The sequence below is a fragment of the Equus caballus genome, chromosome 15, assembly GCF_041296265.1.
Source record: "Equus caballus isolate H_3958 breed thoroughbred chromosome 15, TB-T2T, whole genome shotgun sequence".
Taxonomy (NCBI): Eukaryota; Metazoa; Chordata; class Mammalia; order Perissodactyla; family Equidae; genus Equus; species Equus caballus.
Window position 1 is genome coordinate 90248063 of NC_091698.1, and position 18490 is coordinate 90266552.

The following is an 18490-nucleotide window of genomic DNA, read 5'->3' on the forward strand; positions in this document are numbered from 1 at the left end:
CGTAAAGGATTGTGTTTTCCACCACCAGCCTCAGCCACTTTTCTTAATCTTTGGAGATTTTGATTCTCATTTTCTTAAGAATGGTAATTGAGCCAGTTCTGGATAAAAAGAAGAAAGGCAACAAGGTTTTATTTTCCAAACTGTCTTCCTTTCTTGAACAGTTCTTCAGCTTCCTAAAAACTGTTCCTCAGAAAGATGTCAGTGAAACTTTAAAACTCTGTGACGGCTGTCCCTCTGTTCCCGAGAAGGTAGGATTTTTAAATAACTGAAAGGACATACTTATGTTACGGAATAGATTTCTTTAAGGTTGCAGGGTTGAGACTTAAGTGTCTGATTTTAGGGGCAGGGGAGGAGCAGCAGCCTGTTGCTGTCGTCTAGCCTGTTCTGGATTCTCCCCAGAGATGGAATGCGTTGGAGGATGTAACAGTTTGTGCCCTGAGCCTGGGAAAGCTGGAAGGGGATGAAAACAGGGAAATGAAGGCAGAACAGGGAAATCTAACGGGGAAGTAGGAGGCCTAGATGTTTGGGTACAAATTTGACCCCTTGGTAAACAACTGCCTCCTTTATATCTGACCTTTTGCTTCTTTGATCAAAAAAAAAAGAAAAACTGGTCAGTTGGGAGTTATTTCAGAAGAGGAAAGAAAAAGTGGAGAAAGCAGGAATGACAGTTTTTCTTGACTTCTCAAACTAGGACAGAGAAAATATATTAGCTCCCTGAGCATCCACCCTGTTGGTCTTTAGTTACTTTCTCAGGCTGGCCAACTGTTTCCCCTGCCATGCAGCGTGATGGCTCAGGGCACTCTTCCTAAAAAATCAGCACAAACTTAGCTGGGAAGCCTGTTAATTTAGCACCCAGGGAGCTACAGCTCTTTATAAAATGCTAATAGAGGAAGCCTCACACAGCCCAGGAGAACAGTGGACATTCTCTCTGATCTGTGAGAACCCAGGGCTCACCCTGTGAGCCCCCCAGGAGGGAAGTAACAGTCTCAGAATGGTGATGCTGTCCTGCATTTTGGAAGATATTTGACCAAGAATACCCACATGGCACTGTAGCTTAGGCTCCAGGTCTCATTCATGAGTAAAAGTGGGTAAGAATCCACTTAGTGAGCAAGTGTGGGTGGTGGCTTGGAGACAGGGGTGTGCTTCACTGTTTATTTGGTAGGTGACTGATCTTGAACTTCCATCCAATGTCTTTCTCCATTTCATCATTTCTTGTGATGAAAACTTTTAAGGTTTACTCTCTTAGCAACTTTCAAATATACAATACAATACTGTGTTGTTAACTATAGTCACCATGCTGCACATCACATCCCGAGAACTTATTCATCTCATAACTGGAAATTTATACCTTTTGACCACCTTCATCCAATCCCTCCTCCGTATGCCCCACTCCCGACTTCTGGCAACTACTAATCTATTCTCTATTTCTATGAGTTCTTTTTTGTTTAGATTCCACATATAAGTGAGATCATACAGTATTTTTCTTTCTCTGTCTGACTTATTTCACTTCACTTAGCATAATGCCATCAAGGTCCATCCATGTTGTTGCAAATGGCAGAATTTCCTTCCTTTTTTATAGCTGAATAATATTCCATTGTATATGTATATATACTACTAGATAGAAATTTGTGTGTGTGGCTTTTTCATGTTTAATATTTTAAGACATTGACTTATCATTGAAAGTGATTTTTCTTAGTTATCAGCTAAATCAAATATATCAACTTGGGTCATAAGATGGTTTCTAATATTTCTTTTGTTCTTACAATAAAGCCTCTATTAGTAATGCATAAAAGCCAACAACTCAAAATGTATACTAAAACAAAGCTTTGTTGACTCCCTCAGAGCAGAAGTCTGGTTTTCCTACTTTGGGCTCCTACAGTATTTTGTTTGTACCTCTCTCTGCCTGTTGTGTTGAAGGGCAGTTTGTACATGCCTATGTGTTTCCCTAGTCTGGAAGCTTCTCTAGGACAGAGTTGTCTTACTCACTTCAGAATTTCAACCACTGAGCCCATGCCTGGTGGGAGATAAGTTTAGAGTTATTTTTTGTGGAACTGCTATGAATCTATCAGTGTCAGCAGCAAAAAGTGATATTTAAAAAAAAATTAAAACGTGAGAAAAGACAAATGTGACTTCTCTATGGTGGCAAGCTGCAGCAATTTGCAGGGTCATTTTATGGGAGAACGTGTCTCCTTAGGAGCACACCGAAGACTCAAAGGAGCACAGAGACTATAGTAATCATAATTCCACCTTACTGCAGAAAACACACAAGGAAATGCGAAAGCACAGTCCTAGGAAATCAGAATATAGAAGAATTAAGAAAATTAAATTTTTTGTTTAATAAACAAATGGATTATTTAACATGACAACAATTTGGAAAAAGAATAATTTCCATCTCAATAATGTGCACTTTTTATCAACTCTCCTGCATATCAAAGCAAGTGCCAAGGAGAAATAACTACAGGAAATAATTTATATTCTTAAAAACCTTTGAATTTAAACATCCTGCTGATAGCCTGAGATTCTGAGTTAACAGTTCCAGTATTTTCACAGCAGTTGTCACCCCCACGACATGCAGCACTCCAGAAGAACTGCATAGACTTCGGGAAGGCTTTAAATAAAGATGATTGGGTTTGCTCTTGTCGTTGATTGTCATACTCAGTTTTCGTATCCAGTTCAAGACCTCCCAGTCTTTACGTTTTGTGTTTTCGTAACATGGATCAGTTAATTGTTAATTGTCAATAGTAGTAAAAGGTACTGATTAGGAATGTTGTCTCTGGATTGATAGCCTAGCTTTACAACTCACTAATTGCTTGAACTTAAGCAAGTTAATCTCTCTAAGCTTCAGTTTCCTTTTCTGTAAAACAGGGATAAAATACCTTCCTCAGAGTATTGTTGTAAGGACTCAATGAGCACAGAGCTGCACACAGAGCCTGGCACATCAGTCGCAGTTTTCATCAGTTCAGTATTATTCGTGCGATTTGTTTTTACCTATCAACATATTAATAGTATACACTCTTAACCACCATACTTTGGTTTCCAGTTCTTTCTTTCTTTCTGCTTTACCTGTACCCCCGTCCTCCACCTCTACCTCCACACACCCCATACTTTTTCATTTTCCTGTTTAGGGTTACAGGTGCAGAGTCCTCTGTTCAGATCTATTGCCTGTGACTTATAGTCTATAAAGAACAGGAAGTATCTTGAGCCAGTGTATGTAAAGGTGTTAGAATAACCACGTGTTTTACTTGTAAGCCAAGATTTTCATAGAGAGCCCTTCAGTGAATATAGCCTGAAGAAGAACTTTAAAAAAAAACCCAAAACAAAGACCTTGCCCCACCATCACTTAAGAGATTGAACCAAATACAGCCCACACTAAATGGTTACTGGTCATGAAGGGTTGAGAAATAAAATACAGTGAACATATGGGATATCTATAATCCTCACCGTTACACTGTCTTGAACGCTAATGTACTTCACTTTGTGTTGAGGTTCCTGGTACCTCCCTTCGGCAGCACACGCCCCATAACTAATGTCTCTTGATAGCCAAAGGTAGGTATAGGGTCCCTGTAATCTGTTTATTATTCCTGCTCAACTGCCTGATTCCCTTGTGCTTGAGGGAAGGAATGGCTCTTCCCCAGCGCTGAAGGTCATCAAGCTGGACTTCTCATTGGAGACATTGCAAGTTGTAATTGCCTCACTGAAAGTAAATGCTAAGTTCTCCATTGAAATAGTGTTTGAGGGGCTGGCCCCGTGGCCGAGTGGTTAAGTTTGAGCCCTCCGCTGCAGGCGGCCCAGTGTTTCGTTGGTTCGAATCCTGGGCGCGGACATGGCACTGCTCATCAAACCACGCTGAGGCAGCGTCCCACATACCACAACTAGAAGAACCCACAATGAGAAATATACAACTATGTACTGGGGGGCTTTGGGGAGAAAAAGGAAAAAATAAAATCTTTAAAAAAAAAAAAAAGAAATAGTGTTTGAAACGTTAGGCAGAAAGTGGCAGCAGGTGCATACAGTGATGTTGTCCTCCTTGTCAAAGAGACTTTATTAGGGGAGGTCTTATCTACCTTGCTTTCCTTCTAGTTGGCCCTTCCATATTAGGATTTTTCACAAGACTTCACCACTGTAGCTTGTACTAGTGTGAGGGCTCCCAGAGTGCCTTTCTCAGTGTCCAAGTATCTTCAGGCATGAGAGTACACTGGAGCAGAGGAACAGATCTGACAAACACGAGCCCAAGTCTGAATTTCCAGATTCTCAACACTGTTTCATACCCTGAGGAAGTGCTGAACAATTGTGCATAATGACTGTTCCATACACTATTTCCTGGATATAATTTAAAGGATTGTTGGTGGTAAGACTAGGGAGTGGTTTAGAGAGAACCTAAAGTTCTTAGCCCTCTCGGTAGATTATTAATGCCTACAGACAGCTTGTACTCCCAATAGTATTTCAAGGAGAAGCTGTAGCAGATTGGTTGCTGAGAGATTCTGGGAAACTTATTATTCCACAACTGGCCAGAATACTCGCCCACTTGTTGTGAGGTGGTAGCATTTTTGAGCTGGAGAGAGACTGACACCAGGAAGAGAGAACCAGTCAGCTGCCAGGCTCTCCTATTCTCCAGGAAACAAAAAGAACTTCATACTCTGCTAAGAGCCATGGCAAAATGAATTTTGGTTTTAGGGGCTTTGGAGTGCCCAGAAATTATTGTAGTGAGCAAAAATAGGAGAATGGGAAGAATAAATTAAGTAGAAATCTGTGAGCTACAAGTCCTTTGAACGTACAAACTAAAACCCCAGGTGACAACCAGGAAAATCTCTATGAAGTGATTCAGAATAAGTCTGCAACTCCTGGTTTAGTTATTAGTAGTTGATTCTCTGGAGTACTACATTAAGTATTTTCCTCTTTAAAGTGTTCTTTAACTAACCATCTCTTTAAATATTGGTTGAGTCATGATGTTATTGTAAGAGTAACTTCGCCTATCTATATTCAGATAATGGATTTAATGATTGATGTAGAAAAATTATCCAGTGGGCAATAACACATATTTCCCACATCCTCTTCCCTGCTTGATCCCCTCCAACCTCTCTTCACCAACGTAGCCGGAGTAAGTTTCCGAGCATACGGACCTGATCAAGTCACTTCATTGTGTGAAGTCTTGTTAGCTCCTGTGGACTTCAGAATAAAGTACAACCTCCTGAGCACAGCATAGAAGGCTGTTCATGACCCACTCTCTCTCTGCCTCTCCAGTCTTACCTCTCACCACCCTATATTCCAGCAATTTGTAATTACTTCCCATTCCCTAAGTATGCCGCTCCTTCGTGCATTTTACTTTGCTTTATTTCCTCATTTTTACTTTGCTTGGTATGCTCCCCTAACTTGAAGACTGAACTCAGGTGTCAGCTCTCTGGGGAATCTTTCCTGCCCACTGGTTCCCACCAGCTGCTCCTCCTTCAGGCTACTTGTCTTGTGTACATGGTGTCTCCAGTGCTCCCCTCCACCAGAGACTGTGTCTTATTATCTGTTTTCCGGCTTCCTAATACAGAATAGATGCTCAATAAGTATTTACCTAACAGATTAATGAATAAGCGTTGTGAGCAAGTGAGCAAATTTGGTATATTATAGAAACAACAAGTGACTGTAGAAAGCCACGTAAAGGGGGAGCTGGACGTAACTCTTTTTATCCAGTAATAACAGAGGTCATAGAGTCCTTAAAACTTAGTTCTTATTTTTTGTAGAAATTACTACTATGTACCCTTCTGAATAAGATTTCACTCATTTTTTGCCTTGAAGAACAGCAGCCTAGAGCTAGACATTATATATAAATATATATAGTCGTGCACCACATAGAGACATTTCAGTCAATGGCAGACCTCATATAAGATGATGGTCCCATTAGATTAGTACCACAGAGCCTAGGTGTGTAGCAGGCCATACCATCTAAGTCTGTGTACGTACACTCTGTGATGTTCACACAATGACGAAACTGCCTAACGATGCATTTCTCAGAACGTATCCCTGTAGTTAGGTGACGCATGACTGTATATGTACACACATATATATTTGTTTATAAATGTATGTGTGCACATAAATACACACATACATGTTTACATATACATATGTCTATGTGTACATATGTACTCATACATATATGCACGTGCCTGTGTACATCTGTACACATATTTGTATGTGTATATGTAGGTGTATGTATGTACATGTGTGTGTGTGTGTGTGTGTGTGTGTGTGTGTGTGTGTGTATCATGGGCAAATATAGATCAATATCCAGAAAGGGTCTTAGTAATGCCTCAAAGGAGGCTCTGTCTCCATCTGGCCTGCCTCCTGTCACCTGAAGTGTGATTATAGCACCTCATCACTGAATCAACATACTCTCCTGCTGCATGGAGCCTGTTCATAGAAATGTCATAGACACTCTCAGGGTTCTGCTCACATTTCATCTGCTACATTGAGAGGCCTGAGTGTCTAATTCATCTTTGCATGCATTCAACAAATATATCCCTTATGCCTACCATGTGGCTGTATGAAAACTATTACGTATGTAATGAATGGTCACTAGTCACTCAGGGGTTGTCTCAATAACTCTTCCTTGTCCTCATCTGCCGTGTCCCCACTGTCCCTCCCAAACTTGATATATACAACTTTGCTGTGAATCCTTGTAGTGAGTCATGGGTGATCTGTGACACAAGGCTCTCCCTACATGGGTTTCTTTCCATCAGATTTCTCTATATTCACTCCCATAAACCATGAAGGCTCACTGGCTCGAGAGAGCCACTCTCTGGAGGGAGCCTTGGGGCCCTCCAAGATTACAGGGCCGGGCTCAGGGGCTGTTTTCAAAGCACTGCAGGCTGCTGGTGTCATAGCTGTGCTGGGAGGGGAAAGCATTTTCTAATAAAATGTTTTTGTCTTGTCTTTTAGCTTACATTTTACTATGGTACTGTAGATGCCTGGTGTCCAAAAGAGTATTATGAAGACATGAAGAAAGATTTTCCAGAAGGAGATATCCGACTCTGTGAGAAAAAAATACCTCATGCTTTTGTCTTAGGTTTTCACCAGGAAATGGCTGACATGGTAGCTGACTGGCTAAAGGATGATCTATCCAAAATATAAATACTGACACCAGGAACCAAGCACAGGCAGCTGGTATATAAGGCAGTAGGTGTAATAGTATACTTAGTAGGTAAATGTTTAATTATAATGTTGGATATTAGAAGAGAAAAAACTGAGAACCTCTTGGCTTAAAAACACTCAGCTCCCCGATCCCCATGCCACAGGCTGAAGTGAACACGGGTGATGAACTATTCCGTAGATTTAACAACATATTATCTGAGACTCAGGGAACACAGTGATCGAAACAAGGGCTCTTATGTTTGCACGAGACGCCCAGGGCACCGTTCAGTTTACTCTGGTAGGTAGGATCCCTCTAGAAAAAAGCAAGTCCAAGTTTAGTTGATTTTGAGTTACATTGTAGAATAGGCTCCCCTGGAGGAAACCATGAAACACCTGCTAGAAAATGTAAAGGCGATCAGGGAATGTTAGTGCAGTCAGATCTGTGAAGTGTATGAGCTCAAGAGAAGGATACACTCATGTTCCAGTAGCAGGAAAGGATGAGCAGTGGATCTTGGCAGTGGACCCGGGTCTCCCTTAAGGACAGAAGGTGAAGATCAGCCCAGGCTAACTTTGCACAGGTCTGGGCTGAGATCATCAGAATCAGACTGGATACCAGGACAGCCCACAGACCCACCTGTTACTACCTTGCAGCATGTCACAAACCACCAAGTCAGCCTTTTTTCTGGCCATCAGTGGCACAGACCCAAGCAGAGCCACCATCAGGAAAGGTACTGTTTGTCTCCATTTCTGAGAAGCTTCCTTGAGGAGTGTGACTTCCTGATCTACCTGCATTAGGCAGAGAATAAAGTTTGCCAGACATTCCTCTTGTCAACTAACTAGAACAGAGTTGTTGAAGGATCCCAACTATGCCTCCCAACAGCGGATATCCAGCAAGCTCTGTCTGAGCCTTAGCCTGCTGGGTTGTAAGCTCCCTGCAGGCTCCTCTTCTCCAGAACCCGGATGGGGAGGCACTGGGCTGTCCCAAATCAAGTCCATACCTGCCACATGCAGTTGCCTCTTCCGTGATTTTTTTCAATAAAACTCCATTGAGGACCAGCAATGAGCCAAGTACCATGCTAGGCACTAAGGAGAGAGTTCCTAGCTACATTATGACTCTTCTTCTGAAAATCTTATAGTAATTCTTGAAAGGGCATTTTTAAATTGCTGAATGGAGAATTACCGTAAATGAGTTCTCCATGTCTGCATTAGCTTTGTTAGTTGGAAAGAAATTATTTTAATAATGGACCAAAACAAGCCATTAAATTATGTGAATTCATCTTCTCTGGATGCTTGAAGTCTAGTAAGAGGAAGCATGTTCTCTGGCCTAGAGCGCGCTAACAGCATTGCTGCCCTCCCTGAATTGACTCAATCCCGGGACCTTAGGAAGCAATACATCCTCCCGACTGCAGTGATGGTCAATGATGGATCAGACACATTCGGTTTCTCCTAAAGGAAATCCCTCATGGCGTTATCATTCTTTCAGGACAATGGGATATTGTCCTTCCTCTCAAAACCTAAACCGCCTGACGAAAGATTCAACTCTGATATGCTGCCAACCCAGTGGTGAGTGTTGAATGAGTTACTATCCTTTGGCATGGCTTCTGCATCAGAGCAAGTGACTTCTCAGAGGAGAAAAGCCAAGAGCCAGGGAAGGAGTGCTCTTTACCCTGAGAGGAGCCAGTAGACGCATAGGCCATTGGCACAGGGCTGCACACAAAGTCCTTATTGGCATCTGCATGGGGTGGCCTTCCAGAATTCTGACGTTAGAAGCTAGAACTCACGGCTCTGAAGTGCCTTGCTTGCAAGAGATACTCAGTAGTACTAGCCGGACACACTAGCCAGTCCCTTACTGAGTATATCATGCTACTGGAATACAGAATAACATCCCCAGCTTTTCTTACAGTGTTATTTTACAGCATCACTCTGTGTTTCTGAAGTCCACGTGTATAAAATCGAATCTTATTTTATAGGTTTTTGCAGAGCTTAAAAAGTAAAATGTTAAAGTAAAAGATATTGGTTCTTATTTCCTGTTTATCATCTAAGCACCAAATGAATTTTCGAAATAAATGTTTTCCCAGCACTGTGACCCCACCTAGCCTGGTCTCTGTGTTGGGGGAGGAGAGTACCCTCTGAGCAGGCCTCCTGAGTTAGACTTGGGTCAGAGTCTCTGTGTTAAATTGAAAAGCCGCTTGCCCAATGCGTCTGTTAAAGAAGGAAGAATCAGATTTCAGAAGATTAAAGTTCATTTTATTTCATTAGGAATTAAACAGAAGATTAAATGTCTCCATGCATATATATGTGGTGATAAGGTCTGTGAACTCCGGAGGCCTTAACATCTTTGTGATTTTTAGGCAACTTCATCTAATTTCTCCATGCCTCAGTGTCCCCATTTATAGGATAGGATTAATGATAATGCATAGGCCATATTGTTGGACAATTAAAACATATTGTTCTGTTTAAATAGAATGATAAAATTAAAGCATTTAGCACGATGCCAGACCAACAGTATCTTCTCAATAAAGATTGGCTATAATAATCATTATTACTATTCAACATCATAGTAAAAAATAAGACTAAAATTGATAAGCAGTGGATGAAATCCATTTTCCAGAAGCATTTCTGTCTTTATGTCCCAGTCAGCCACATGGATGGCTCTTGTCACAGACTTCACTTCATATGGGGTAATCTAGTGCTGAGTGAAAAGCCTAAGCTGGAGCCATGACCAGTGCCCACGGCTGTTCCCAGTCTGCTCTGAGCCATGGGAGAGAATCTCCACAGGCAGTCCTGTGGCTCTCGTGGCCTGATGTCCAAGGGTCCAGGGCGCTCACGCCATCCACTTTTCCACTCACCCTTAGAGAACCAGTGACTTCCGAAGGCTTGATTTTTTCCTCATCATACATTCTATTAAAATTAAATTTAATTCTAGATTAAAGGAGACTACGGAGACATGACACCTTAATGCAACACCTGATTCTGGATTCGATTTTTTTGTTATAAAAAACATTCTTGGGGGGGCCGGCCCAGTGGCTCAGCAGTTAAATTCGCACATTCCACTTCAGCGGTGCCAGGTTCACCGGTTCAGATCTCCGGTGCGGACAGTGGCACTGCTTGTCAAGCCATGCTGTGGCAGGCATCCCACACATAAAGTAGAGGAAGATGGGCACCACTGTTAGCTCAGGGCCAGTCTCCTCAGCAAAAAGAGGAGGATTGGCGACAGATGTTAGCTCAGGGCTAATCTTCCTCACAAAAAAAAACATTCTTGGGACAATTTGTGCAAATTGAATGGGGTCTGACGATTAGCTTGGAGTAAGAGATGGATGTTAACTCTGATTTCAGTGGTTGTACTGTGGAAAAGAGGGAAACTGTCCTTATTTGTACTCAAGACACTGAAATGTCTGGGAGCAATGGGGCATCAAGTCAGTCTATTCTCAAATGGTTCAGAGGAAAAAAATGTCCTTTGTACTTTGTTTGCAAGCTTTTTGTAAGTTTGAGATGATTGTGAAATTTATAAAAAGTATTATTTTAAAAAAAAACCACCATGCTCTCTCCTCCTGCATCTATCTCTTCCCATGTCAATCTCTCATTGCTTCTTTTCCATAAAGTGAATTTCTTCTTCTAAGCAGTTAATGGTAGATGCTCTGTAAAATAGTACCAAAGTAGAAAGCTGAGTTGTTTCCTTTTATTATCTCTTCTGTTTGGTGCAGTGGAGGACCCCATGACATTTTGCATTGTTTCACCCAGCCTGGAACTGGATTCTTGCAGTCTTAGCATTGCTGGTTCATTTAGGGGATGGGAGAAGTAGGGAAGCACTTGCTCACCTGGCTCAGCTTTCTGGCCTCAGGCCATGCAGACCTCCCACACACACCCCAGGATGCTCAAACATCACCTCAAGGAGCATGCAGTCGTTTAGAAAATGTGCAGGAAGCGAAGCATTTCTTACACAACATGAGACATCATCTTTGTTCCTGGCCTTCTCTTGCAGGAGAGAAGAGGATATAGTTGGGCTGCTCCTTCCCCTGGGGGGTGGGGTTTAAGGAGAGCTCTGTGGCTGGGACTAAGTGTGCTCTGTGAACAAATATATGTCTGAGGCCTTAAAGGCGAAGCTCTCCTGCAGGAATACTGAGGACAGAAAAGTTTTCCCTTTCCAAGGGGACTGAGATTCCTGCCTATGCCCCATAGAGATGTAGGTGAGTGATCACATGGGTCCAGGTGGAGAGCCACGGTGGGACAGGGATCTGCCCCCTTCCACCAGATTGAAGACATCTGCAAGGAAGACTGGTAAGGGCGGCAGAAGGCTCTGAGTTGCCGTAGTTCTGTAAAGAAAATTCCTGCAGGGAGAGGAGGCTGCTCCAGGTGCCACAAGGACAGGGGGAACTTGGATGGGTTTGGGAGAGAGAGCTGGTCCAGAGAAAGAGTCTGCTGCTCACCCTGCACTTTCACAGCAGCTCATTAAGCCCTCACAGTCCTGGGAGGCTAGGATCATACTCACTGGACACATTACCACGGAGGTGTGAGGTCAGAGACTTGCTCAAGATCGCAGAGACACTAAGGGACAGCTGGGATTCACATGCGGCCCTCCACTCCAGAGCCATCACTTCAGGCTCTTCTTTCCACGGCATCACGCTGCCTCCTGGAGGCAATGGTGAGCAGCCTAGCAAGAGTCCAGGGTTACAGGGTCGGCCTGGTGGCGTAGTGGTTAAGTTCAGTGTGCTCTGCTTCAACAGCCCAGGTTCTCAGGTTCGGATCCTGGGCTCAGACCTACACCACTCATCAAGCCATGTGTGGTGGAGTCCCATATATAAAAAATAGAGGAAGATGGGGCTGGCCCTGTGGCCTAGTGGTTAAGTTCGCGTGCTCCGCTGCAGGTGGCCCAGTGTTTCGTTAGTTCGAATCCTGGGCGCGGACATGGCACTGCTCATCAAACCACGCTGAGGCAGCGTCCCACATGCCACAACTAGAAGGACCCACAATGAAGAATATGCAACTGTGTACCGGGGGGCTTTGGGGAGAAAAGGGAAAAAATAAAATCTAAAAAAAAAAAAAAAAAAAAATAGAGGAAGATGGGCACAGATATTAGCTCAGGGCCACTCTGCCTCAAGCAAAAAGAGGAAAGTTGGCAACAGGTTAGCTCAGGGCCAGTCTTCCTCACCAAAAAAAAAAGAGAGAGTGGAGGGTTGGCAAGGGAGGGGCAAATGAGGGCCAGGTTTGCAGTTGAAGTGAAGAGTAGATAGTTGGTAGCAACTGAGTAGTTTTAAAAGAATGAAAGATAAAACAGCGGTTTTCAGGGGGAGTGGAGGCAAATGCCAGGCAGTGGATTGTGAAGAGGAAAGCCTGCATGCGAGAGTCAGGGCTGAGGCATCAGCAGCCACACACGCCGACCCTCTGCAGCTCTGCCACAGCCTGGTGCTCCAGACACACCAACTTCTGTCGACTCTGAACGTATGCTGAGCTCTGCAACCTTTGGAATGAACTGCTCCAGCTTTGAGAGTGCCCATGCCTCTACTCCGCCCCCTGGAGACTTGGCCCAAAATACCAACTGCTGCTGCCTCCCAGAGCAGTCCCTCTCTCCCCGTCTCCCCACCGAGCCCTCATGGTCCCCTGGCCATGTCTCTATTGAAGTACTTACCATTGTTGCAGGAATTATATTTTTACCAGTCTGCTCCTCCATGCGCGTGCCTGACACTCCTTCCTGCCCTTAAAAGGAGAGTCCTCGGAGATGGGACTTGTGTCTTAGTCATCTCTGTATTCTCAGGGCTTATAAAATAGGGCCTGCCACGTGGAATATTCAATAAGTGTTATCTGAATAAAAGTTTCTACCATACCTAATAGGCAAGCTCTCAAGAAACATGATTCTCTCAGTTGGTCACACCATCAGGGAATCACATCTCAGTCCCTCGAAATTGCATATGTGAATGGAGTATGAATGGTCTTGCTCTTCTTTCCCATTAGCGTTTCTGCCGCCAAACTGTGCATAACTGGGTCAGGTGGATTCAAGGACATTGACTGTTGGCTTTCTGGCACTGGGGGACCATGAGAAAGCAAGGCCACAACACTTCGTGGCCCATTCTTCTTGTCCCCTCCGGCTGCAACTGTTACTTCCATTCCTAAAAAACCTCTGGAGTTTGGGTATTAGCAACTACCACATATGTGGTTATTATTTGTTGAGCACTGACCCCATGCAGCACCCCAAGTGGGAATTGCAGCAACACTACACAAGCCCGTGCTCTGGGACAGCAGAGTATTTTCATTTTGTATTGCATTCCTCAGACATTCTGGCAAAGGGGCCTATGCTGACCTCCCTACTTTGGGACAGACTTCCTTGCTGGGTAAGTCTATGGGAAAATTCCTGTTCCCTGGGATGGGAATGTGACCCTGTGACTGGGCGTCCATTACAGCCAGGGGGTGCGGGTGCACCTGCAGGGCCTCCTTCCCTCACAGAGGGACTAGCATCCCGCCTCTGCAAATCCACCCTGCTCAGGCTCTGCGGAACATCTGGGTTTCCTCCTACTGGTCACTGCTGAAGGGCCTCACACCTGGATGTTATTAGGACTCAGCAGACGCCCACAGCCTCACGGTCAGTGGCTGCATGCTGGTGACACATTGCAACAAACGAGTTTCTCCCCAGATCACTGTTCCTTCTGAACAGAAGAGGGTAGACTTCCCAGGGGCACAGGAACACAGCGCCTCCATCACCAGGTCAGGCAGCACCGCCCTCGGTGGGGCAGCGGTTGGCGGCATCTTTGCCTTGGCCTGCTTGGAAGTGAGCAGGCATCGGGCATACCAGGGGCACGGAGAAGTCTATCTTCACCTTCTTGTAGCACCAGTCATTGCAGGGCCTTTGAGACTTGCTCTCATCAGTGTTTTGGAAATAGGATAAAATCTTAAGTGCTACCCCTGACTTCCCTTTCTCCCAGTAGAGAACTACCCCTTCTCTACGGAACGTGTAATCCTCTAACCACAGAATGCTGGGGTTGGTCAAGTGGAGACTGAAAAATGAGAAAATGAAGAACTGACCAAGGATTGTTATAAACAAAGCATGACAAGACTTGACACTTTCCATGGCAGGGTCATAAAACTTACCCGTTTACTGTACCTGCCAAATGAGTTAGTTGAAAGGTGAACATAATTTTGCTTCCAAAGAAAAAGACTCCATTTAGTAGTAGTGAAATTAAGAAGCAAAAACAGAGCAGACTTTCTTGATCTCCCTTTCACCAGAGAGGGACACACATGACCGCAGGGACTGGCATGAACATACTGCAGGAACATTGGATTACAGTGGGGGTGTGCTGCCATCGCTCTGCAAAAAGGTGGGTCACACTGGCCCATCCACCTCCCAGAGGAAGTAATCCTGCTAACAAGTCACGAGGGCAAGTCCCCTTCATCTTCCCACAACCGCTGCTTTGTCACTAACCCTGTCCCAGAAATATTTAAGGAATAGATGGAACAGCTTACTCCTCCATCTCTTGTAGGAAAAAGTCAGGTGTGGAGCCAGGAGGGCAGAACGCTTGTGTGGTTGGTCCTCTCCTGCCCAGTCTGAGAGAGATGCTGAAGGAGGCAAGGCCGTGCCGGGTCACCGAGCACTGATCTTTGTCTTTGTCTAGAAGAGTACTGAGCAGAAGTGCCTGTCAAACCTGCTGCAGGACCCTCTTGGTTTCCCTGACAGACAGCTGGCCTTGCGGAGGAAGCTGCTGCAGTCGGGCTTCACACCTCTGGATTTTAGAGGCTCCAGAGTGGCCGTGCTCATGCTTGGAAGTGACAGCAAGCCTACAGCAGCCTGATGTGTGTGAAAGCAGAAAGCTGTCCACTCAAACTGTGCTTGGAAGGACCGCAGTCACTCATTGTAAATGACAGTGCTCATTTTCCAAAGAGAAAATGTTTTCCACTGCATTTTGGCCTCTTCTCTCCTGAACCCAAACGGTTTTTCTACCTTCCCGCGCAGTGGCTTCAGGCAGCGTGGGGCTGCACACAGTGTCACACCAGTCACAAAGACCCAGGGAGCAGCAGCCCCGTGCCTGAGGCCCCCAACCTCATGGACAGCTCCTCACTACAGCCCAAGGTGTTTCAAGGGATGGGTCAGAGAGATGGACAGGTCCAGAAGTCCCACATAGTTCCCCTGTTTTCATGTGGTCACTCCTGATGCCTAAATGGCTGATCACTGTTCTTAGCGTTGAGGAGCAAGAGCAGACTAACACAGAAAGGCTGAATAACAAGTCAAAGGTTAGTTCTCTAAAGACCAGCCAGGGGAAGTTTTATCAATAAAATATTTAATCAACTTATCTGTACAAAATATTAAAATGGTTAATGAAGAGTAGATAAGCATGTTTAACAAATATATATTGCTATATAATCGTCAAGAAAAATAGAGATTGCTGTTTTACAGTTCATTTACATTTCAATATGTACAATCTATTTAAAGTTGCGAATACCTATACACAGGGGATTTGTACCTGCCCTCGAAGAGCTCCCTGCCAGCTGACCTGAGCAGGGCAGCATTCGCGACGTCAGCTCGTGCTGCCCAAATGGCCAAGCTGGGCAGCAGGGAGGCGGCCCCACCTCCAGCCCCCAAGCCTCGGAGTTCTGCTCTGGCCAAACAGAGCTGGAAGACAGCTGGCAAAGGAGATTTCAGCTCTCACATTCAATGAGTTTAAAAACATCACCCCTGTCCCATCTTACTCCAAAGCCACGCTGAGAAACTGAGCATCGCTGCAAAATGAGAGGGCTTGTAATGCCCCACGATAGTTAATTTTGTCTTAGCTGTTGAGGGAATGGTGTGTCATTGAGCTCTGATGGCATCACTGCCACTTCGAGTTTTGCCCATTTTCTTGAAATCACAGCACTGGAGTCGGAGTAAAGGGGTGTGATGGGTGGGGCACCCATCCTGTCAGGTGCTGCTGCCCCCGCAGGGCCACTCAACAGCACCGCGCTGTAAGCGGGTGCCGGAGTTCTGCAGAAAGCTTCGCAGTGAGGAGTTGCCTCTTTATATGTTTTTTAAAAAACCACACTAACAAACTTGTTCCAAACCTTCCAGAATGCCCTATTGTCATCTGCCGAAGGGCAAGTTGCAGTCAGCATGTTAATCCTTGTAAAAAATGCCTTAACTTTTCATTTGGGGTGAAATACTTCCAGCTAAAAGACCTAAAGTGACTCAGCTAAGATTCTTTGTCATAGAAAACATAAAAGCTGTTTGCACTACATTATAAAGTGAAATACGGAAAAAAAAAAAATTACTCTAAGGATGCTTGAGTTCAATCTGTGATTTATCAGAGGTGGAGAATGCCAGAGAAATCCCCCGTTCCAGAGTCTCCATTCCTGGCTCGGAACACTTGAGTATAGCCCGGCCAGAAAACACGTTTTATCCCGAGCTTTCTTTCTCCCTGAACTGTATCATTATTTTCTAAACAGAATGCTGAATGGCTGACTTTGCTCTGTCTCTGACAGGCCCTGACCCAGAAATATAAATTGCAAAGAAATAAGCCCTGCTTGTTTCCTCAAGCCTTCCAAGCCAGCGTGCTCGCCTCAAGCCAAGTTGCCACTGCCGTGAGCCCCAGGGGAAGCTCGGACACGTGTGTGTTCTTCTGCCCTTGGCAGCCTTTTATCTCGGAGTGACTCTGAGATAAATGTGCAGACAAGGAAAGGCCTTCGACACACCTTGTCGCTGCTTTTCAGACTCACCCCCGCTGAAAACTCCAGGCGAGGGCTGCCCACGTGTGAAAGGTCTGAGAGAAGTCAGCTCGTGGGGGAGATCTGCAGGTACATAAAACAGGTACGAGCTGCGTGCCGCTGCAGTGAACCACTAGCTCACTGGCCTGGAGGCTGCCCTGGCCCAGCCTGTGTGCCTCGGCGGGTTTGTGTTTACTGCTAATTCCGCAGGACTCCTATGAATAAGCCTTCAAGGAGTCTGCTTTTTGTCAGCCACGAGCACACTCATCCCCAGAAGGCTCAGCCGAGGTTCTAGATGCTGGCAGCCAAGTGTCTCAGGCACCTCGCCCATCTCTGGATGCAGTAACTGGGTGTGGCTGTTGCCACTGCTGTTCATACCGAGCAGTGCAGAGATGATTCTGCAAAGAAGACAGCCACTTACCCGCCTCCTGCCTGGTCACATCTCCAGCCACCACCACACCACACTCCTATCTACCAACAGCTCAAAAGGTAGGAAAGTCGACATGCAAAAGCAAAACAGCTGGCCACATCCCAGAAGGTCTGTACCACCAGGCCTAAAGGCGCCTGGGACTTGACCATCAGAAGCTTCTCCTTGTTTTTCTAGACAACTTATTTCAGCATCCTGTTACTGACTGAGAAGAAGGATAAAAAGTTCCTGCACTACCTTCTCTCAGGTGAGCCTGTCTGGAATGAAGAGTTTGTAAACTAGCAGAAGGAAGTTCATCAGGCAAAAAAGAATGAAAACCATGCTTCCTACACCAGCACCCTAAGCTGTCCTGCCAGCAAACTCACCTGATGACAGAAACACCTCTCTCAGGAAGTTTCCGCGAACACTGCAGCCCTCTTGCCATTGTAGGGGGATGCTGTGTGTGAGAGAAGCCAGTCCTTTCTTTTGCCAGCACAGATGCATACGCTTGCACAGACGCTAGAAGGTGCCTGCAAGACTGCTCGCAGGAGGCCTGCACAGGCCTGGGAGAGGACCACTGCCTGCTGGGTGTGCTGTTCTGAGGCTGTATTTGTACTTTTCCACAACAATAAGCATGCCTTTAAATGCAGAGCAATTTTTCAGTGGCCTCTTTGACTCCACCCTTCCTGGGATGCTCTGCTGTAACTGCCGCTGCCACCATGAAGCACCGTCCCAAACTCTGCCTGGCCAGAAGGCCCATGGCCAAGTCCCAGGCCCATTCAAGGCACGGCACCTGCACCAGAGACTGCAGGGTAGGTGGGAAGACGCCAAGCTCTGGTCGGGCTGAGTGTGCGAACGCCATGAGCAGAGAGCATCCCTGAATGAGTGACCAGAGCCCATGCAGCAAATGTCAAGCCCCCAGTCACCCCCACTGATCTCCTGGGCCAACTTCCAGCCCTCTCCCTGCAGCTATGTCCACGGAGGTGACTCTCCACAGACTGGGAGCGTGGCCCTCCTGAAAAGAACAGGCTTCTCTCACCTAGAGCCTCGCTGAGATTTAACTGTGCGGTTCTAACCTCTGGGCGCAGACTAAAGTCCAGAACGGCACAAAGGGAGGAGGACTACTCCAGCCTAACTGGCCAGAAGATGCAGGTGCAAAAGGCTGAGCTGTCTGAAAAATAAGAAATAACAGCTTTTGACTCCTCCCGTCTAGTGTTTCTTAATGTTAAACTGCGCCACCACTTTCCAGGCTATAAAAAAGAAGAGAAGGGGAAGCTCTTCTGATGCCTGCCCCTGGGTCACTCCCTT

The 18490-nt window shown here is 45.4% G+C and overlaps 1 protein-coding gene across 12 annotated transcripts in view; it reads left to right on the forward strand.

The window, feature by feature from the left end:
- Nucleotides 1-9202, forward strand: part of LDAH (lipid droplet associated hydrolase) — a 98172-nt gene extending 88970 nt beyond the window's left edge. For all 12 annotated transcript variants that reach the window (XM_001501695.6, XM_070235859.1, XM_070235868.1 and 9 more), the window contains one exon: nucleotides 6925-9202. In XM_001501695.6, coding sequence (XP_001501745.3) covers nucleotides 6925-7116 — 192 coding nt within the window. In that variant the 3' untranslated portion in view covers nucleotides 7117-9202. The remainder of the gene's footprint in view (nucleotides 1-6924) is intronic.
- The last annotated feature ends 9288 nt before the right edge of the window (nucleotides 9203-18490 follow it).